At 36.8% G+C, this 22,747-nt stretch overlaps 1 protein-coding gene across 1 annotated transcript in view; it reads left to right on the top strand.

Moving 5' to 3' along the window:
• Nucleotides 1-22,747, top strand: part of CCDC7 (coiled-coil domain containing 7) — a 291,607-nt gene that overhangs the window by 129,034 nt on the left and 139,826 nt on the right. The window contains exons 18-20 of the mRNA XM_060161178.1: nt 7,591-7,701; nt 13,233-13,343; nt 21,741-21,836. Coding sequence (XP_060017161.1) covers nt 7,591-7,701; nt 13,233-13,343; nt 21,741-21,836 — 318 coding nt within the window. The remainder of the gene's footprint in view (nt 1-7,590; nt 7,702-13,232; nt 13,344-21,740; nt 21,837-22,747) is intronic.

The raw sequence follows: 22,747 nt of genomic DNA, 5'->3' as shown, positions 1-22,747 counted from the left end.
TCCTTCAGTTTTGACAGATATCTTTACCAGTTAAAATATTCTTGGTTGCAAGTTTTTTTTTTTCTTTCAGAACTCTGAATATATTATCCCACTATCTTCTGGCCCACAAGGCTTCTGCTGTGAAATCCACAGATAGCCTTATGAGGACTCCCTTGTATATGAGGAATTTTTTTTTCTATTGCTGGCTTTAAAATTCTCTATTTGTCTTTGATTTTAGACATTATTTAGATAATGTCTTAGAAATGATCATTTGGGGTTGAAATTTTGGGGTGACTTATTAGCTCATGAACCTGGATGTCCAAATCTCTCTAGATGGGACGTTCTCAACCATTACTTTAAAATAAGCTTTCTACCCTTTCTCCCACTCTTCTCCTGAAATTCCAATAATGCATAGATTCTTTTAATGGTATACCATAGTTCAGGTAGGCTTTCTTCAGTCTTTCTTATTCCTTTGTTGTTGTTGTTTTCCTTTCACTGGATAATTTAAAACAATCCATCTTCTACTTCACAGATTTTTTTTCTTTAGCTTGATCCATTCTGATGTTGATGCTCTTTATTATATCTTTCATTTCATTAATTGTATTCTTCAGCTCCAGAATTTCTGTTTGATTCTCTACTATGTTTTCTGTCACTCTGTTAAACTTCTTATTATGTTTATGTGTTGTTTTCCTGATTTTATTGGATTGTCTGTGTTTTCTTGTGGCTCACTGAGATTCCTTAAACATTTTTTTTGAATTATCTTTCAGGCTAAGTGTAGATATTCATTTCTTTGGGGTTGGTTACTAGAGAATTATTTGTTTCTTTGATGGCGTCATGTTTCCTTGATTTTTCATATACCTTGGCATCTTGCTTTCCTGGCTTTGCATTTGAATAAGCAGGCCCCTCCTTCAGTCTTTACTTATTGGCTTAATGAGAGACATACCTTCATATGTCCAATCTGCTTGGTATTCTGGGGCTTTTCTCAGGCTTTTTCTAGGGATGTGCCTGCTCCACACTTCTTGTCACGCTTTTAGGGAGGGGGAATTCTTAAGATTATATGCCTTCTCTCAGTCCTACAAAGCCAGGCTATGTGCTGACACCCTCCCATTTGTTTACTTTCCCCAGAGTGGTGCTGAATGATAAAATTTTATGTGCTTCCTCCCAATATGGCAGAATTGAGGAAGCTTTCTGAACATGCTCACTATCTACAAAGGCTCAATCTTGCTCCCACTGAGTGTACACAAAGTGATCCAGCCATGTGGGGGGTGTGTGTATGTGTGTGTGTGTGTGAGGTACACTTAGTGTTGATGGTGCCCATGGCAACTTGAGGGTATCCACAGGTGAGGCTTTCCCGGTGGCTTGTGGATGGGCTTCCTGATGATTCCACAAAGTGGTTAGTAGGATTAACATCCCTCTGATGCCTCCAAGAGTCCTGGATGCTGTTCTCCAAGCACCTCCCTACCTTCTAGTTTTTCAGTAAACCTCACCTTTCTGGATAGGATAAGAAAGAAGTCGGGCTCTTTGGCAGCATCCTGAATAGCTGGGAAAGCCAGTCACTCACTCACATGCTCTCACTTTCTCCCATGGGAGAAATCATAGGCCAGGAAAGTCTCTCTTGGAACTGAGCTTTGCTTCCTTGGAGTGATGTGGTTAAAGAGAAACTAGTCTTCTTATCCTCTTTATTGCATCAAATCTTGGATTTTTGTTGTTGTAGTTGCTCCAGCACTGTGCCGGAACTTCTCTGCTATACTCCCAGACTTCCACAAAGACACTTTCATCTGTGGGTAATTGTAAAACTTAGTGTCCTTTGGGGAAAAGAGGGTAGAAAAGTCTTATTTTGCCATTTTGATGATATCACTCCTCTGTTTTCTTATTGATATTTTGTTTGGATGTTCTATCCATTATTGAAAATGGGTATTGAAATCCACTGTTGTGGATTTCAGCTGTCAATGTTTGCTTCATATGTTTGGAGGTTCTGATATTGGGTGCACATATATTTATAAGTGTCATATCTTCTTGATGAATTGGCCCTTTTACTATTATATGATGTCCTTCTTTGTATCTTTTGATAGTTTTTGTTTTAAAGTCTGTTTTGTCTGATACAAGTTTTGTCACTCTTTCTCTCACTTAGTTAGCATTTTTATGGAATATCTTTTTCATTACTTCACTTTCAGCCTGTTTATGTCTTTAAACATAAAGTTATTTTCTTATAGATGGCATATAGATGGGTCTTTAAAAAATTGATTCAATTTTTAAAAATTGGTATCTTTCTGTGTGTGTGTGTGTGTGTGTCAAAAATAGGTATCTTTTGACTGGGGAGTGTATTTTTAAAGTCATTATTGATAGGGAAAGATTTACTCTGATCATTTTGTTAATTTTTTGGGTCTCTTTTTAGCTTTCTGTCTCTGTTTTCCTCTCTTGCTCTTTCCTTTTTGTTCTATTGATTTTTAAAAATTTTCATTTTCATTACTTTCTTATTTTTTCCTACATATCTTTTATAGATATTTTCTTTGTGGTTACTATAGGGCTTACATAAAGCATTCTATAGTTATAACAGTCTATTTTATATTGACAACAATTTGATTACAATTTCACACAATAACTCTACTGTTTTACTCTCCTTTTAATGTTCTTGTTGTCACAAATTATATCTTTTTTATATTTTGTATTTATTAACATGTTTTTATAGTCTGTGTTTTGTATACTTTTGTGTTTCTGTTTAGATTCCATTAATTTCAGTTTGAACGACTCTCTCTGGTATTCCTTATAGGGCAGGTCTAGTGGTGATAAGCTCTCAAGCTTTTGTTTATCTGGGAAAGTCTTTATTTTTGCTTTGTTTTTTAAGAATTGTTTTGCTGGATAGAGTATTATTAGTTGGCAGGATTTTTTTTTCTTTCAGCACTTTTAATATATCATCCCACTCCTTTGTTGTCTTCAGGGTTTCTGCTGAGTAATCTGTTGGTAGTATTGTAGGGGTTCCTTGTATGTGAGAAGTCACTTTTCTCTTACTGATTTCAAAATTCTCTCTTTGTTTTAGACTTCTGATGCTTCGATTATAATGTACCTTGGTGTGAAATTCTTTAGGTTTCCTTTTTGGAGACATTTAGGTTTCTTCAAACGGGGTATCAATTTTATCTCCCAGATTTGGGGAGTTTTAAGCGATTATTTTCAAATAAACTTTCTTTCCCTTTCTGTCTTCTTCTGAGACTCTGTAATGTGTATACTGGTTTGTTTTATAATGTACCATTTGTCCTTTCAGTTCTTTACTTTTTCATTTTTATCTTTTTTCTTTCTATGATAGGATAATTTCAAATGACCTGTCTTCAAGTTTGCTGACTCTTTCTTCTGTTTTATCAAATCTCGTATTGAACCCCTCTACTGAATTTTAAATTTCAGTTATTGTATTTTTTAGCTCCAAAATTTGTGTGGTGTTTTTTAAAGTATTTTCTATCTCTTTGTTGAAATACTCATTTTGTTCTTGCAACATTTTACTGAGGTAGTTAAGAGTTTCTATGATGGGCATTTTGAAATCTTTGTCAGGTAATTCATATACATACATTTCTTTAAGATAAGTTTCTGGAGCCTTTTATTGGGCCATGTTTCTTTCTTCTTGCTCCTTGACACTATGTGTTAATGTCTGCACATGTGAAAAATCTACCACCTCTCTACAGACTGGATTCATACAGAGGAAAACCTTCTCCATTCAGCCAGGCTAGAGGTTCTAGAAACCTGTCACACCTATTGTGTTGATGTGTCTTCCCTGGACTTGTGTATGTAAATTCTTAATTAGAAGGGGTCCTCTTTTTTACAGGAGTTCATGATCTCTTGCTCCCTCTGGTATCTCTCTGCTGTTCTGCAGACCCTGTGGAGCAGCAGCCTACCACCCAACTCTTGTTTGTTTGTTGGTTTTGTTTTCACAAGTCCCCAGGCTTGTAGTGTATGTGGAGGCTGGTCAGTGCTCTGAGAGATACAAGACAGATAACAGTCCCTTGGCATAGTTCTTTGAAAAGTCTGAACATTGGACATATATTTGAGTCTTCTCCTTCCTTCCCCAGGGAGAATCTTGAAACTGTTTTCTCAAACGCATTGTTCTGAGCTGGGGAGAGGAGCTTTGACTTTTGAGTGCATACTAGTCTAAACTGTCATCTTTGTTCTTAGTGGTCCCTAAACAACTAGAATATTCTGGGTCCCATTAGTACATCAAGACAGGCAATACAGAAGCTAGGGCCTCAGGCATCCCCCTGAAAAGCTGAAATGTGGGTGAATGTTCCAAGTCTTTTCCTCCCCAGGAAGAAGCTGGGATTGGGGGGGGGGGGTTGCCTGCTTGTATACTAGCTCATATTGAATGTATACTCGTTGAGTGTATACTAGCTCATATTATCACCTTTGTTCTCAGCAGCTCCCAACCTTAGGCCCTTTCCTCTCAGTGTTGAGATTCAATCCAGACAGAAACCAGTCCCACAGTAGCCCCCCAAAAAGTCTGAGCTTTGGACACATGTTTTAGTCCTTTTCTTCACTTCCCAGGGGCAAGCTGGGAGCTGACATTTTCCTCCTGATTAGTGGTGCTGAGATAGGAGGAAGAATTATTGCTAGAGGGCATCACAAATTTACCTTCTGGCTTCTGTGTTGCTGGTTCATCTTCAACCCATTCTGCAGGAACCTCTCACCTGGTCTCTGCATTTCTCACAAAGAGAATTGGTCCTTGTATTGTTGTTGAATTGGTATCTCCATGGGGAGGAGAGTCTAGGGTTTTCTGTTCTGCCATCTTCCTGATGTCACCATCTTGACTTCTTAACTTAGATGTGGCCATGTGATTTCCTTAGGTCAGTTTAGCATGAATTGGTCATGTGTGGAAGCATTAGGGGCCAGTGTGTGCTTCCCTTCATTCTCTCTTTTCCTTTGCTGCTGTGGCTAGGAATGTTGCAGATAGTAAGATTTATATCAGCCCTAGTTCCAAAGTGATAATGTTGAGCAGAACCTCTAGGTAAACTTTAATGAACATGGAGTAGGGACAGGAAATAGATCTTTGTATTTAAGCCACTGGAATTTTACAATTGTTTGTTACTTCAACATAATCTCACCTATCTCAGTTTATACAGTTTGCAATGATACAATCATAAATGATATGGCCGATTTTTTGTTCTGTTCTTCTTTAGTTTGGGCATCAGGGTACTGTTAACATTGTAAAATGAAATGGAGAAAAATGTGTCTTTTTCTAAATTTTTTATAGGTTATATAGCATAGATATTCTGTAACCCTTGATGGTTTCATAGACATTTCCCCTAAAACTCTTTAGCCTTATGACATTTTTAGCAGTAGATTTTCAGTATTTTCCCCTGAGGATATTAGTCTATTCAAGTTTTTTTGTATTTCATTAAATATATTTGGTAATATATTTTGTGAGAACGTTATTTACTTTGTCTAGACTTATATCACTTTTGATACAAAGATATATAAAATATTGTCTTATAATTTTAAAATATCTTCTATTTTCTATAGTTATATTCTTTTTGTATTTCTTGTATTTACTGGAAGAAGTAAAAGTAGTAGTTTAGAGCTCAGGCTCTGGAGCTGAACTTCTTGGGTATGAATTCAAGCTCAGCCAGTTATTAATCATATAACTTTGGTTAAACTAATTACCTTCTCTGTCCCTCAGTTTTCTCATGTACAGACGAAGGAATAATATTTTGTGCTTCAAAGAATCATTTTGATAATTAAGACATAAACTTGAGAACTTAAAGTGGTCCCGGACATTTTCACAAGTTTCTGATGGAATCCAACGTAGTTCCTTCCCTTTTAAAAAATTTAGCTTTTTACAGAACAATAACAACACTGATAACAATAGTACTATGTTATTCACAGGCTTCTAATGCTTCTTCAAATCCCAGAGCAATCATTCTCCTGAAATCAGAGTAGACAGAAATCATGAATTCTAATTCTAACTGGTGAATAGTAGACTGTGCCCTTGGCACTCTCTTCTTTTAAACTTCTAATTAAATTACTTTGTATGATTTTATAACTCATACTATTCTTCTTTTTTTAGTTCTAAGATTATCCTAGCATTAGCAAGTAGGAATTTATCCAAGATAATTACTGTGGCTTTATGACATGACCCTAGTACTAGTAGTCATTGAGAAATTCCCTACTGTTTAGTTTAGTATGACAAGATGTCCCATGCTGTCTTGCACGTTTCCTGTCTCATAGCTGGAATCAGCTCTTTTTCCTAGGAGCCGTGATTTTTTTTAATGGGAAATGTTATTAGAAACCAAGATCTGAAAACTAATTGTGCCCATCGGTACTGGGGTAGCTTTGAGGTACATTGAGCAGTCAGACTAGAAAATACAAATACACGTCTGTGTCTATATGTGTATATATATATTTATACACACATACATATACATATTCATACATACATATACCTACAAACACACACATGTGTGTATGTGCATGCATATATACATAGACATATTTAGAAATTATGAGTTTCTTACAGATACTTTCAATTCTAATCTATCCCCTCAAGGCTTGTTCTTGCCTTCTTCCACTTCTGTGTGCATGTCCCTTCTTTCATAGTGTAAATCCTGACTTCGCACAACATCAGCCTATTTACTTGTTTGCTCAATCCTGTAAAACTCTAAAAATGTTTTAGAACTGACTGATTAGCTTATACCATTAGAAAAACAAACCATGTAAAATATTTCATGATTTTATTTCTCTTACCCAAGATTGAGAGTGTAGTACTGTATTCATGAGTTAGTTGGATTAGTGCCTTTTTAATTTAAGTTCAGTTGATTTATTTCTTAAGTTGCTTTCCTGTTTAGTGCACTCATCATATCCTTGTTAATATAATTTTTTGGAATATATAGAATATCAACCTACTTTCAAAAGAGACCAAGAGAGAGGGAGAGGGAGAGGGAGAGGGAGGGACGGAGAGAGAGAGAGAGAGAGAGAGAGATCATCTTTTCCTGAATCCCTTCCCCTACATTCCCCAGTTTACCCCCTCTGTTGCAAGTAACCATCTATTATATCGTTTTCTGGTTTATTATTTGTGTATTTCATTTTGTAAATGTAAGTGTCTCTATTTTTCTTAATTTTCCCCCTTCCCCTTCTTTCTTACCTCAGAGGTAATGTGCTAGATATCTGCTTTTTCACTTTTATTTTTCACTTAACATTCTTTCTTGGAAATTCTTTCATGTCAGTTTCTAGAAAACTTATTCATTTTTACAGCTGTATATATATAGTTTATAGTATATTTCTTAGGTTATTCAAGCAATAGTCTGTGAATATTTAGCTGGTTTTGAATATTATGCAATTACAAATGATGCTGTGATAAGTAACCTTGTGCATATGTGTCTTCATTGTTTGGTCTATGATTGTAACCTGAAGTATAAATAACCGAAGAAAACTAGAGACTAATAGAAATATATTCAAAACACTCATTAAAACTTTTCTCACAATTTTCATGTCATACCTAGCATTATGGTAATTTATTTTTAACTTTATCAAAATGAAAGAAAGTTCTGCTGTACACTTGTATAAAGTTGAAGTTTAGGTATTTCACAATAGATATATATTTTCTATTCAGTGGGCTAAATGCATTTCTTGATGTAGGTTATGATGAAGCATCAGATGAAAAGCTTATGCTTAACCATCAGGATTCAGTGTCAAAACGCCAAACACAAGTAAAGAAACAAAGAACTTTCAAAAGGGAAAGACTCTCTAGTAAGTACAATAATTATAAATAACTTCATACTATTTTAAATTAAACTCATCAGAAGATCTTTTTTCTTTGCTTCCTGAAGATAATATCTCAGCATATGTTTTGCAGAAATTTTACATGTTGTTTTTTTTTTTTTTTTTTTTTTTTGCGGTACACGGGCCTCACTGTTGTGGCCTCTCCCATTGTGGAGCACAGGCTCCCGACGCGCAGGCTCAGCGGCCATGGCTCACGGTCCCAGTTGCTCTGCGGCATGTGGGATCTTCCCGGACCAGGGCACGAACCCGTGTCCCCTGCATTGGCAGGCGGACTCTCAACCACTGCGCCACCAGGGAAGCCATACATGTTGATTTAAAGTATGAATACCCTAAGACAACTAGAGAGCAAAACTGAAATTATTGATACAATTTGGTTGGAATTTCTGATCATAAGACTATTTCATTCTCAGTATCCATTAAGGGCAATAATAGGTCAATAGTTGTCTCACTAAGGCTGTGTACCTTTCAGCCAACCTGGGAAATTTCTGCTCCAAAAGATCAGTGGGTGCCTCTCACCTATGTCAGTGTCTTTTTGCTATAGGCTTCGATGGGTGAAAAGAGGTCAGTAACTTAAAAACCAAATGGGGATCAGGTGGGTCCGAGGGAAGGCAGCTTGAATGGCCTGATGGAAGTCCTCCAGAGCATCCTGTTGGTTGGGTCTCCACTCAGAGGTAATAGCCTTTATGCTAACCCCACAGATATGTGCCATCAAACCCCTGTGGGCAGAATGCAAATGTGTTAGTACTCAGAGGGTCCCATCAATATTCAGACTTTTTTTTTTTTTATAATTTGGGGAAGGGAGGGCCAAAAGATATGCAAACATCTCCTCTAGAGTAAGATTTTTATCTGCTACCCTGGAATTTCACTTGGATACTAAGTCCTTGTCTATATTAATGACCCAGCCATGTTGCCACATATGGATCAACAGGGTGTGCAGTCCTGTGGGATGGTGCCTTTGCCTGGGCCCACCAGAAGGATGTCATCAATATAGTAGAAAGCTATTATTCCCTCTGTGAGTGGGACTTTTTCTAAGACATGCTCTATCCATTGAAGATAGGCAGATGGGGAATTTAGGGAGCCCTGTGGAAGGACATTAGTGGCATATTTCAATTAATTCTACATAAGGGTGAACTGATCCTGGTCATTTGCATGAAGAAGGTTGCTGAAAAGAGAGTTCAAGTTGTTGGTTGCTGTATACCAAGTTCCTTCACCTTGGGCAATAGCTTCTGTGACAGTCACAGTGCCAGGTTGGTACTAACACTCTGTGCAGCCTTAATTACTTAGTCTGTAGGCACCTGATGTTTTGTGCACAGGCCTGTTAAATGGAGAAATAGTCTATGGAATTTGTTGGCTTCTTTAAGCTCAGCAACAAGGGCAGTTATTTCTTTTTTACACCCAGGGAGTCAATATTGCTTTTGGTAGATATGGGCACTAGGTTCTGGTAGTTGGGTCGCTCAAGATCTTCCACCTGCCCCATTAAAATATCCTAACTGCAGCAAATCCCGTCACAACATGAGAGTGGATGCGATTGGTGGGTCACATAAATAATACATCTATACCGACAATATATTCAGTAGTAGAGGCCATAGCAATGCACTGTACGGTAGTGTGGCCTGGAAAAGGTTTCTGTTTGTGATGGTGGCCCCAAACCAGACAGCATTATCTGTTTTCCCCTCATCCTGGTGCCAGGGCTTGTGGGGATTACAGTTATCAGTGTACCGCCATCCAGAAGGCCCAAGAAATGTAATTCTCGCCTGCCTGCAATTGTACTGGAATAGGCCCTCATATATCTTCACTGGGGATGTAGGAACCTTGGTATAACCCTATCTTGTTTTTTATTTATTTTTATTTATTTATTTTTTTTTGTGGTATGCGGGCCTCTCACTGTTGTGGCCTCTCTCGTTGTGGAGCACAGGCTCCGGACGCGCAGGCTCAGCGACCATGGCCCACGGGCCTAGCCACTCCGCGGCATGTGGGATCTTCCCGAACCGGGGCACGAACCCGTGTCCCCTGCATCAGCAGGCGGACTCTCAACCACTGCGCCACCAGGGAAGCCCTTGTTTTTTATTTTTGAAAGCTGTGATCAGGGTCAGTGTATGTGGAGTTCTTTGATCCATCTCAGAATTCACTGATAAAGGTAGCGAGAATAGCACTTGCATTATTCATAGCGGCCACCACAAAGTGGACTGTAGTGGGGCTACATGCTGGGTCCTCATGGCCCATCATCTAACAATGAGTATCTTGGTGGAGAGCATTAATTTGGTGCTTTCAGATCCCACTGTATGGTAATCAGGCCCATAGATTTTTAGGTAAGGTCATTGCCCATAACATCCAGTAGAGGGAGCATTATTACCATTTTTACATCACTTTTTCTTTCTGGGCAGCAATTTCTGCGTGCCTGAAAATTTGCCAGTTAGGATCTGACTGTGTCACAACTGACTGACACAACTTATGAGGAAATTTGATTGAGCTTGATAACCAATAGGATTCACAAAAGTGAACTTAGAAATCTGAGTCTGGTAAGACCCAAGTCTAAGTTCTCTCCAGGTCACTGGGCAAAGTGATTCCAAAGTCCTATACATTCTTTTATATTAAAGGCATGAGTCTCGGTGTCAGGACTTAGAACTAACAATAGTCATAGAGTATAACTCAGCTTTCAGGGTCTCTGATGACTTTTAGGTCTGTCTCTGGAGAACCATAGCCATTAGCTAGGGAATTGGTTCCCTAGCTCTCTTAAGAGTCCCTCTGTTAGTTCTCTAATTTGACTCATCAGTGGAACTTGACCAGAGTTTGGAGGCTAAAGTGAAGGTCCAATGTTCCCTTCAAACTGAAAGTCTTATTTAACAATTTGTGAGAACTTTCTAAGGTGCTCTGTGGCCTCCACCAGCACTTTCTGAGGCTCACAGGCTAAGTGTCCCATTGGATCCTCACACTCTTGCAGTTGATCCATTTGCAAAGTCCAAGGGTGGCCCAAATCTTCTCTCACACCTCCTAAAAGTGCTTTGTAGGATCTACAGCATTATATTGATCACTTTGCTCACTGTACCGGTTTCTCAGAGAGCTAGAGAGCTGCCGGTTGTCAAGTTGGCCAATTAAGATAACAAACTAAACAAAGTAAAATTCTGCCTTTTTTCACTTACTCTGATAGTATAAGCAAGGATCTAAACAGAAAAGGGCTGAAGCTCTACCAGTCTTCCATTTTCCCCACAGAACAGCACTAGGCAAGGGTCAGGTGTATCATTATAGACAGGAGAGAGTGGGGGCAACATCTCACTGCCCCAAACAAAAGGCTCCTGCTGTTTTAAGGACACTGGGCCCAGGGGAAGGATGAGGAGGCAGAGTTTGGAGCAGATAAGTACTTTACACCGAATCAGACTGAGAACAGTGTCTTCCAGGTCTATCTTTAAGGTGGCGTAGGTAGAGGCATCTGAACAGTACAGGTTCAGTACATCTGAACCTCTGAATGGAGGTTCCTAGGCCAGAATGCAGATAAATGTAAGATCATGGTCATCTAGAAGTGGAGGTTAAGGGTCAGCCTGACTGCAGCTACTTCTAGTGCCTGCAGTGTATACATCAAGTCAGTGTGGGGTTGGAAGCTTTTCCCTGTAAGAACTGCCAGGTAGGTTTGTAATTGCTTATGGGGCTGAAAGATCATATACAGGGTTTTGACTTGCAGTTGGAACCTCAGTGTATGTATATACACACACACACACACACACACACACACACACATTCATACGTACCTATACCTACATACACATAAAAGTGAACATATATATGCATATACACATACATAGGCATATTTAGAAATTATGAGTTCTTACAGGCACCTTCAATTCCAGTTAATATCCCTAGGGCTTGTTTTTGCCTGCCTTCATTTTATATGTGGATGTCCTTCCACAGTGAGAATCCTGACTTTGAGCAACATCAACACATTTATATATTCACTCCTATAATACTTCTAAAATTGTTTCAGTCACTTAGCTGATACTAGGGAAAAAACCTACTAAATTTTTTGTGATTTTTTTTTTTTTTTTTTTTTTGCATCCCACTCTCTTGCCTAAGACTGAGAGTATATGTCAAATACTGTTGATGAACTACTTGGATTTGTGCTTATTTTTTTCCTGCAGTAGGTTGATTAAGGTTGCTTCCAACGTTAGTCTTTTTATTTTTTACTTTAGTTTTATTTTTGGAATATGTAAAACATGACCCTTTTCTAAAAGTAATAAATATGCAAAAATATATATAAAGCATCATTTCTTTCTTATTCCTTCCCTACATTCCTTAGTCCTCACCCTCCTTTAGTAGGTATCCAACTAAATTGTTTTTTGGTTTGTCTTTTCTGTGTTTCATTGAAAAAATAACTTTTTTTCCTCTTTATGTATTTATTTCTTATGTCCCTTTCTTTCTTTTACCAAAGGTGAAAAAGATAGCATGCTAGATATTCTTTTTTTTTTGTGGTATGCGGGCCTCTCACTGTTGTGGCCTCTCCCATTGCGGAGCACAGGCTCCGGACGCGCAGGCTCAGCGGCCATGGCTCACGGGCCTAGACGCTCCGCAGCATGTGGGATCTTCCCGGACTGGGACACGAACCCGTGTCCCTGCATCGGCAGGCAGACTCTCAACCACTGCGCCACCAGGGAAGCCCTAGATATTCTTTATTTCAGTTTTTTTTTTCATTTATTGTTGCCTCCTAGAAATCCCTCCAGTTCGTTTTATAGAGACCTTTTGCATTTCTTTTACAGTAGTAGGTACACTTGTTACACTACATCATATACCATAATTTATACTTCACCGTAGTTTATAATATATACTTTAATTTATTCAACCAATCTTCTATGCTTATATATTTTGCTGCTTTTAGCTATTTTGCAATTACACATAATATTGTAATGAAACACTTGTACTTACACATTTTCTTTTTTTTTTTTAAGAAGTCAACATAGGTTTGTGTTTTTCTTTAACATCATTATTGGAGTATAATTGCTTTACAATGGTGTGTTAGTTTCTGCTTTATAACAAAGTGAATCAGCTATACATATACATATATCCCCATATCTCCTCCCTCTTGTGTCTCCCTCCCACCCTCCCTGTCCCACCCCTCTAGGTGGTCACAAAGCACTGAGCTGATCTCCCTGTGCTGTGCGGCTGCTTCCCACTAGCTATCTATTTTACATGGGGTAGTATGTACACAATTTCATTGTTTGGCCTATAAATATGTATTTACCTAAAGTATAAATAACACAAGAAAACTAGAGACTAATATAAAACATATTTGATGTCTAGCAATGTTTATGAAACACTGAGACTGTTTCACCATACATCTATCAAAAATGATCTCACAATTTTCATGTGGATCTAGCATTGTGGCAATTTACTTAAAACTTTATAAAAATGAGAGAAGATGCTGCTGCATAATTATTATAAATTTGAAATTAGAGATTTCACAATAAATCTATTTTCCCATTTAAGTGGAGTGAATGTATCTCTTTTTGAAGCTCATGATAAAGTACCAGATAAGAAGCTTATGCATGAGAATCAAGATTCAGTGTCAAAAATCCAACAGCAAGTAAAGAAAGAAAGAAATCTCAGAAGGGAAGGACACACTAGTAAGTATAGTAATTATAGAAAATTTTTAAATATTTTAAATTAAACTCATCAAATGAGCTTTTTTGTTTGGTTCATGGATATGTATTTGGGCATGTATTTGATTTTATTTTATTTTTTAAATTAAGTTAAGTCAATTTATTTATTTTTAATTTTTTGGCCTCGCTGCATGGCATGTGGGCTCTTAGTTCCCCAACCAGGGATCAAACCCGCGCCCCCTGCAGTAGAAGTGCAGAGTCTTAACCACAGGACCAGCAGGGAAGTCCTGGGCATATACTTCATAGAAAATTTCTACTTTGACCTAAAGTGTTAATACCCTAAGATAATTAGAGAACAGAAACAAAAGTATTGATACCTTTTGATTGAGATTTCTAGTACTAAGATTATTTTAAGGCCTTGGGTTATGTACTCAGTATGATTCAATAACAGACCATCAACTGACTCTTAAAGGGTGTACACTTCTGAGCTCTCTCCAGGAGATTTGGGTCCATAAGTTCAGCAGTTAACTCTGACATGTCTGTGGCAGTGTCCTTTAGTCATAGCCCATAGTTGGTGAACAAAGAGGTGCTGAGACCTGTAACTCAAACAGGAGATGTGGATCACAGGGACCAAAGGGAATGGTCAAATTCAACATCATGAGATTTTTCCATATGTTTTCTTCAAGAAATTTTATAGTTTTAGGTCTTAAGTTTCAGTCTTTAACCCATTTTGAATTAATTTTTGTGTATGATGTAAGGTAAACATCCAACTTTATTGTTTTACATGTAGATATCAGTTTATTCACCTATTTCTTGGAGACACTGTTCTTTCCCCATTAATTGTTCTTGACACCCTTATTAAAGGTCATCAACTATACATGTGAGGGTCTAAGCTCTTTAATCTATTCCATTGGTCTGTATGTCTGTCTTTATGCCCCTACCACACTATTTTGATTACCTGTGCTTTGTAATATGTTTTGAAATTAGTAAATGCTAGAGGTATAAATTCGTTATTCTTTTTCAAGATGTTTTGGCTATTTGGGATCCTTTGAGATCCTGTATAAATTTTAGCATGCGTTTTTCTATTTCTTCTGCAAAAAATGCACTTGGATTTTTATAGGGATTACACTGAATCTGTAGATTGCTTTGGGTAGTACTGAGACCTTAACTATATTAAGTTTTCAAATCCAGGAACATGGGATGTTTTTTCATTTATTTGTCTCTTCTTTAATTTCTTTCAGCAGTGTTTTTTTTAATTAATTTTTATTGGAGTATAGTTGCTTTACAATGTTGTATTAGTTTCTACTCTACAGAAAAGTGAATCAGCTATACGTATACATATATCCCCTCCTTTTTGGATTTCCTTCTCATTTAGGTCACCCCAGTGCATTTAGTAGCGTTCCCTGTACTATACAGTAGGTTCTCATTAGTTGTCTATTTTATACATAGTATCAATAGTGTATATATGTCAATCCCAATCTCCCAATTCATCCCATCCCCTTCCATTCCCCCTTGGTATCCATACATTTGTTCGCGAGTCTGTGTCTCTGTTTCTGCTTTGCAAATAAGATCATCTATACCATTTTTCTAGATTCCACTTATATGCGTTAATATATGATATTTGTTTTTCTCTTTCTGGCTTCACTTTCATGTTGTGGCTGTCATCAGTAGTGCTGCACTGAACATTGGGGTGCATATAGCTTTTTGAATTTTGTTTTTCTCTGGGTATATGCCCAGTAGTGGGATTGCTGGGTCATATGGTAGTTATATTTTTAGTCTTTTAAGGAGCCTCCATATTTTTCTCCATCATGGCTGTATCAATTTACATTCCCACCAACAATGCAAGAGGGTTCCCTTTTCTCCACACCCTCTTCAGCATTTACTGTTTGTAGATATTTTTGATGATGGCCATTCTGACCAATGTGAGGTGATACCTCATTGTAGTTTTGATTTGCATTTCTCTAATAATTAGTGATGTTGAGCATCTTTTCATTTGTTTGTTGGGCATTTGTATGTCTTCTTTGGAGAAATGTCTATTTAGGTCTCCATTTTTTGATTGGGTCGTTTTTTTGATATTGAGCTGCATAAGCTGTTTGTATATTTTGGTGATTAATCCTTTGTCAGTTGCTTCATTTACAAATATCTTTTCCCATTCTGAGTGTTGTCTTTTCATCTTGTTTATGGATTCCTTTGCTGTGCAAAGGTTTTAAGTTTAATTAGGTCCCATTTGTTTATTTTTGTTTTTATTTCCATTTCTCTAGGAGGTGGGTCAAAAAAGATCTCACTGTGATTTATGTCAAAGAATGTTCTGCCTATGTTTTCCTCTAAGAGTTTTATAGTGTATGACCTTACATTTAGGTCTTTAATCCATTTTGAGTTTATTTTTTTGTTATGGTGTTCTAATTTCATTCTTTCACATGTAGCTGTCCGTTTTCCGAGCACGACTTATTGAAGAGGCTGTCTTTTCTCCATTGTGTATTCTTGCCTCCTTTGTCATAGGTTAGGTGACCATAGGTTCATGGGTTTATCTCTGGGCTTTCTATCCTATTCCATTGATCTATATTTATGTTTTTTTGCCAGTACCATGCTGTCTTGATTACGGTGGCTTTGTAGTATAGTCTGAAGACAAGGAGCCTGATTTCTTTGGCTCCGTTTTATTTTATTTTTATTTTTTTACTGTTCCTTTTTTTTCTGGCTCTGTTTTTCTTTCTCAAGATTGCTTTGGCTATTTGGGGTCTTTTGTGTTTCCATACAAATTGCAAAATTTTTTGTTCTAGTTCTGTGAAAAATACCATTGGTAATTTGATAGGGATTGCATTGAATCTGTAGATTGCTTTGTGTAGTATAGTCATTTTCACAATATTGATTCTTCCAATCCAAGAACATGGTATATCTCTCCATCTGTATCATCTTTGATTTCTTTCATCAGTACTTTATAGTTTTGCATGCACAGGTCTTTTGCCTCCTTAGGTAGGTTGATTTCAGCAGTGTTTTATAGTTTTCAGTGTACATGCCTTTTGCCTCCTTGGTTAAGTTTATTCCTACATATTTTATTATTTTTGATGAATTGTTTTCATAGTTTACTTTTCATATTGTACATTAATAGTTTGTAAAAATGTAACTGATTTTTACATGTTGATTTTGTACCCTGAAACTTTGCTGAATTCATTTATTAATTCTCCTGGGGGTTTTTTTGTGTGTCTATGCATGTGTGAATCTTTAGGGTTTTCTATGTATAAGGACATTTTATCTATGAACAGATAATTTTACTTCTTCCTTTCTAATTTTTATATCTTGTATTTCTTTTTTTGCCCAGTTGCTGTTGTTAGGACTTCTAGTACTATGTTGAATAGAAGTGGTGAGAGTGGGCATCCTTGCCTTATTTTTGATCTCAAAGGAAGTTTTTAGTTTTTCATCACTGAGTGTGATGTTAGCTGTGGGCTTTGCTTATATAGTCTTTATTATATGTGGGTATTTTGCTTTTAATCTTAGTTTGTTGAGTGTTTTGTTTAATCATAAAAGGATGTTTAATTTTCTGTATCAGCTGAGATGGTCATGTGTGTTTTTTTTTTCCTTCATGCTATTAATATGATGTGTCACATTAATTGATTTTCATGTATTAAATCAACCTTGCATTCCAGGAATAAATCCCACTTGGATGTGGTATTTAATCCTTTTAATGAGCTCTTGAATTCTGTTTGCTAGTATATTGTTGAGTTTTGCATCTGTGTTCATCAGGTATACTGGCCTGTAATTTTCCTTTCATATAATCCCTTTGTCTGACTTTGGTATCAGGTTAATACTGGCTTCATAGAATGAGTTTAAAAGTTTTCCTATTCATTTCTTTGGATGAGTTTGATGAGGACTAGTGTTAGTTTTGTTGTTGTTAATGTTTGGTAGCATTCTGCAGGGAAGCTGTCTGGTCCTGGGTTTCTATCTGTCGGGAGGTTTTTGATTACTGATTTAATCTACTAGTTACTGTTCTTTCAGATATTCTGTTTATTCATGATTCAGTTAGTAGGTTGTGTTTCTTAGAATTCATTTTTTTCTAGGTATTTCAGATAGTTGGCATACAGTTCATAATGTTCTCTTATAATAATTTTTATTCCTATGGCATTGGTTGTAATGCCTCTTCTTTCATTTCTTATTTAATTATTTGAGTCTTTTCCCTTTTTTCTTAGCTAATGTAACTAAATGTTTTCAATTTTGTTGGTCTTTTCAAAAAACCAACTCCTGGTTTTATTCATTTTCTTTATTGTTTTTCTCTTCTCTGTTTCACTTACCTCTGCTCTAATCTTTATTATTTCCTTCCTTCTGCTATCTTTGGGTATAGTTTTATCTTCTTTTTCTAGTTCCTTGAGTTGTAAAGTTAGGTTGTTTATTTGAAATATTTCTTCTTTTTTAATGTAAGCATTCATAGCTATAAATTTCCCTCTTAGCACTGCTTTCATTGCATTGCATATATTTTGTTATGTTGTGTTTTCATTTTCATTTGTCTCAAGATAATTTCTAATTTCTCTCGCAATTTCTACTTCACCCATTGTTTTTTTTGAGAATATATTTTTATATTTCCCACATATTTGTGGATTTTCAAGTGTTTCTGCTACTGTTAATTTCTAGTTTCTTTCCATTGTGATCAGAAAAGTTATTTTGCGTAATAACAATATCCTGGAGAATGTTCCATGTGTACTTGAGAAAAATGTATTCTGATGTTGTTAGGTGGAGGTTTTTTTGCATATATCTATAATGTCCAATTGGCCTATAGTGTTGTTCAAATCCTCTAATTTTCTTATTGATCTTTTTTCTGGTTGTTCTTTCCATTATTGAAAATGAGGTATTGAAGTCTCCTACAATTTTTGTTTTATGGTCTATTTCTCCATTCAATCTGGTTAATGTTTTCTTCATGTATTTAGGAGTTCTCATGTCTGATGAATATATGTTTATATATATAAACACTATAATGTTTATATTTATAATGTTACATATTCCTGGAGAATTGACCTTTTTATTATTATATGATGTCTTACTTTGTCTCTTTAACAGGTTTTGACTAAAGTCTCTTCTGTCTGATATTATAGTATAGCCATCACTATTCTCTTTTGGTTATCATTTGCATGGGGAATCTGTTCTCATCCTTTCACTTTCAGTCTATATATGTCCTTAGACCTAAGTGAATCTCTTGTAGACAGCATTATAGGTGGGTCTTATTTTTTATACGTACAGCTACTCTGTGTCCAGGGAGTTTAACCCACTTACATTGGTAGGTTGTGTGTTTCTAAGAATTTATCCATTTCTCTAGGTTATCCAATTAGTTGGCATACAGTTGGTTAGGAAAGGACTTACTTTTGCCATTTTGTTAATTATTTCCTGTATGTCTCATAATTTTTTGCTCCTCATTTCCTATTTTACTTTCTTCCTTTGTCTTTCATTGATTTTTTTTGGCAGTGGCATGCTTTAATTCTCTTCTCATTTCCTTTTGTGTATTAGTCTTCTCAGGCTGCCATAACTGAAAGCCATAGACAGGGTCACTTAAAAAAAAAAACAGAAAATTATTTATTACAGTTCTGTAGGTGAAGTCCAAAATCTAGGTGCTAGTAAGTTAGATTTCATTCTGAGATGTCTTTTCTTGGCTCATAAGTGTCCACCATCTATTGTGTACCCACATGACCTCTTCTTTGTGTGCAGATGGAGAGAGAGAGAGGTAGAGAATGAAAGCTCTGGTGTCTCTTTTTATTAGGGCAACAATCACATCAGATCAGGGTCTTACCCTTATGATGTCATTTAACCTTAATTACTTCCCTTCCCCCATCTCCAAAACCATCACATTGGAGGTTAGGGCTTCAACATATGAATTTTGGGAGATACAAACATGTATCCATAACATGAATAGTCTATAAATGTTTTTGTTATGGTTACAATAATAATATATTTTATACCAGTAACAAGTTAACTTCAAACACATACATACTTCTGTCACTAAACTGTACTCCTTTAAAGCTCTTTCCCCTCACTTTATTTATTGGTGTCACAAATTACATCTTTGTATACTGTGTGCCCATTAACATAGATTTATAGTTATTTTATGCTTTTTCTCCTAATTCTGTATAAGAATTAAAAGGGAAGTTATGCATCAAAATTTCAGTAATATACATTTCTACATTTGTCCATATATCTTAACCAAAATCTTTATATTATCATACAGCTTCATGATGCCATCTAATATCCTTTCATTTCAACTTGAAAGACTTCCTTTAGTATTTCTGGCAGAGCAGGTCTAGTGGTGTGAACTCCGTCAGCTTTTGTTTATCTGTGAAAATCTTAATTTCCCTTTCAGTTTTGAAGGACAGTTTTACCAAATATCATATGCTTGGTTGACAGTTTTTTTCTTTTGGCACTCTGAAAGTATCATCCCACTGTCTTATGGCCTTCAAGGTTTCTGAGAAATTCATTTATAATCTTATAGAGGCTCCCTTGCACATGACAAATTGTATTTCTCTTGCCTCTTTTAAGATTTTCTCTTTTTCCTTGACTTCTGACAGTTTGACTACATTGTGTTTCGGTGTTGGTCTCTGGGTTTTTCCTAGTTGGAGTTTATAAAGCTTATTGAATTTGTATATCCATTTCTTTTTAAAATTTGGTAAGTTTTGTCATTTCTTCAAATAAACTCTCTGCTCCCTTTTTTCTCTCTTCTCTTCTGGGACTTTCATAATGCATATCTTGGTCCACCTGATAGGGTCCCATAAATCATGCTCTCTACACTTTTCTTAATTCTTTTTTCTTTTTGCTCCTCAGATACAATGATTTCACATGACCTGTCTCCCAGTTTGCTGATTTTTTTTCTGCCTGATCAAGTCTGATGGTGAACCCCTTTAGTGAATTTTTCAATTCAGTTATTATATTGCTCAGCACCAGAGGTTTTTTTTATAGTTTCTATATCTTTGTTGATATTCTGATTTTGTTCATGCTTCATTGTCCTGATTTCATTTAGTTTATATTTCTTTCAGCTCATTGAGAATCTTTAAGGCAGTTGTTAAAATTCCTTGTGAGGTAATTCACAGACCTGTGGTTTTTTAGGGTTGGTTTCTGGAACTTTATTTTCTTCCCATGATTGGGACATGTTTCCATGTTTCTTTGTATGCTTTGTCATATTTTGTTGAGATTTGGGAATTTGAAAACATAGCTATCTCTCTCAGTCTTTTCAGATACAGGGGAACACCTTGACTAATCAGCCTGACATGGAGGTTCTGATACTTCTCAAACCTTCGCTGGGGATGTATCTTCTCTGGGCTTGTGTGTACTTTTATTCTAGTGTATATGACTTTTTTTTTTTTTTTTTTGGTAGTACGCGGGCCTCTCACTGTTGTGGCCTCTCCTGTTGCGGAGCACAGGCTCCAGACGCACAGGCTCAGTGGCCATGGCTCACAGGCCCAGCCGCTCCGCGGCACGTGGGATCTTCCCAGACCGGGGCACGAACCCGTGTCCCCTGCATCAGCAGACGGACTCTCAACCACTGCGCCACCAGGGAAGCCCTATATGACTTTTTTTACTCTCCTAATTTCCCTAAGAGGATCTCTCCTGTTTCTTCTCAGGAGATTTTTGTTTTGGTTTCTATTGTATTCCTCCACCTGTAATCTCTTGCTCCTCCATCATTTGCAGAACTTCATAACCCCTGCAGCTCTAATGTGTAACGGCACTTGCCTTTGTTTTCAGCAGTCTCCAACCTGGTATCTAACTATGGAACTGTCCCCATCAGCTTTCCAGATCAGGCAAGACAGCAACCAATGAGTCAGACAGTGCCTAGACATGCCAGAAAGTTGGATGCAAGTGTCACTCTTTTCATCCCAATGGAGGATCTGGAAATTGCGAGACTTCCTTGTGACTGTGGCACACTGTGGCACACTCTGCCAGGGAGATGGTGGGGCTAACTAAGCTGGGCAAAATGCCATGACCCTTCCTACCCTCTTTGGTACAGTTTTTCTTGGTTAGTAATTCACTTGGATGATGCAGCTTCTTAACTGGTTTCTAGAGTTCTCATAATGGTATTTTGGTCTGTATATTGTTATTAACTTAGTGTCTCCATAGGGTAATGAGGGTCTGGAACTTCCTAGTCCTCCGTCTTCCTGATATTTTATCCTATAATTAAGTTTTAACTTAAGTATAAAAGTCCTACGTAGGAAATATAGAGAATGATAGAAAGCACATGTGATGCCTAGGATTATTAATGAAATAATGAGACAGTTTCAATGTATACCCATTAAAACTCTTCTCTTTTCATATTAGATCTAGCATTATGGTAATCTACTTATAAGTCTATAAAATTGAGAAGAATTTATGCTGTACATTTGTTATAAATTTGAAAGTTAGGGGTTCACAATAGATCTGTTTTTCTATTTATTTGATTATATGCTTCTCTTTATGTAGCTCAGTTTGAAGTACCAGATGGAAATCTTCTCTATGAGGATCAAGACTCAATATCAAAAACACAAATGCAAGTAAATACACAGAGAACATTCAAAGGTAATATATACCTTAAGTAGTAGAATAATTACAGATAACTTTAAATTATTTTAATTAAACCCAGTAGAAAATATTTTTCTTTGGTTCATGAATATGCATCTGAGATTATATTTTATGCAACATTTATAGTTTCTTTGATGTTAGTTGTAAATACCCTAAGAAAATTAGAGAGCAAAAGTCAAAATATTCATAACTTACATTGGTATTTCTGGTTGTAATATTATTTCACAGTCATAGGTCATATACTCAGACACCAAGGCTCAATCATAGGCCAATAATTTTCTCACAAAAGATGCATACCTTTCAGCAGACTGGAAGATTATAGGTCCAAAACTCCAAAGGGTGTCTGTCTGTGACCTATGGTAGTAGCCTTCTACCACAGACTGTACTTGGTGAACAGAGATGTTGCTGAGAGCTGTAACTCTAACAGCAAATGAGGATCAGAGGGCCCCAAGGGAAGGATAGCCTGAGAGGCCTGGTGGAGGGCCTCAAGTGCGTCCTCTTGGTTGTGGCCCCACTGAGAAGAGTGGCCTTTGAAGTAATCTAATAGTAATGGATGTAATGGATGCCATCAAGAACCACACATGGGGACTATGAGAGTGCAAGTATCCAAATAGTCCCACCAATAGCTGGGCCTCATTTTCAGTTGTTCAAGTAGAGTGTGTCAAAGCTTGGCAGTCTTCTCCTTTGGAATGACATGTTGTGCCCCTCACAGATTTTGCCCAGGGATTTCAGTTAGGTACTGGGTAACTATGTCTTATCTGTAATAATGGTCCAGCCATGTTGCTACATATTGGTCTGTAGGACGTCTAGTTCTTGTTAAGTGGTGCCCTTGTATGGACCTATTTGGATGATGTCATCAATAGACTGGAAGGCTAGTGCTCCCTCTGGGTGTAGGACATTTCTAGGTC

Source organism: Lagenorhynchus albirostris, chromosome 1 (genome assembly GCF_949774975.1).
Source record: "Lagenorhynchus albirostris chromosome 1, mLagAlb1.1, whole genome shotgun sequence".
Classification (NCBI taxonomy): Eukaryota; Metazoa; Chordata; class Mammalia; order Artiodactyla; family Delphinidae; genus Lagenorhynchus; species Lagenorhynchus albirostris.
This window is presented reverse-complemented; position numbering and strand designations above follow the sequence as displayed.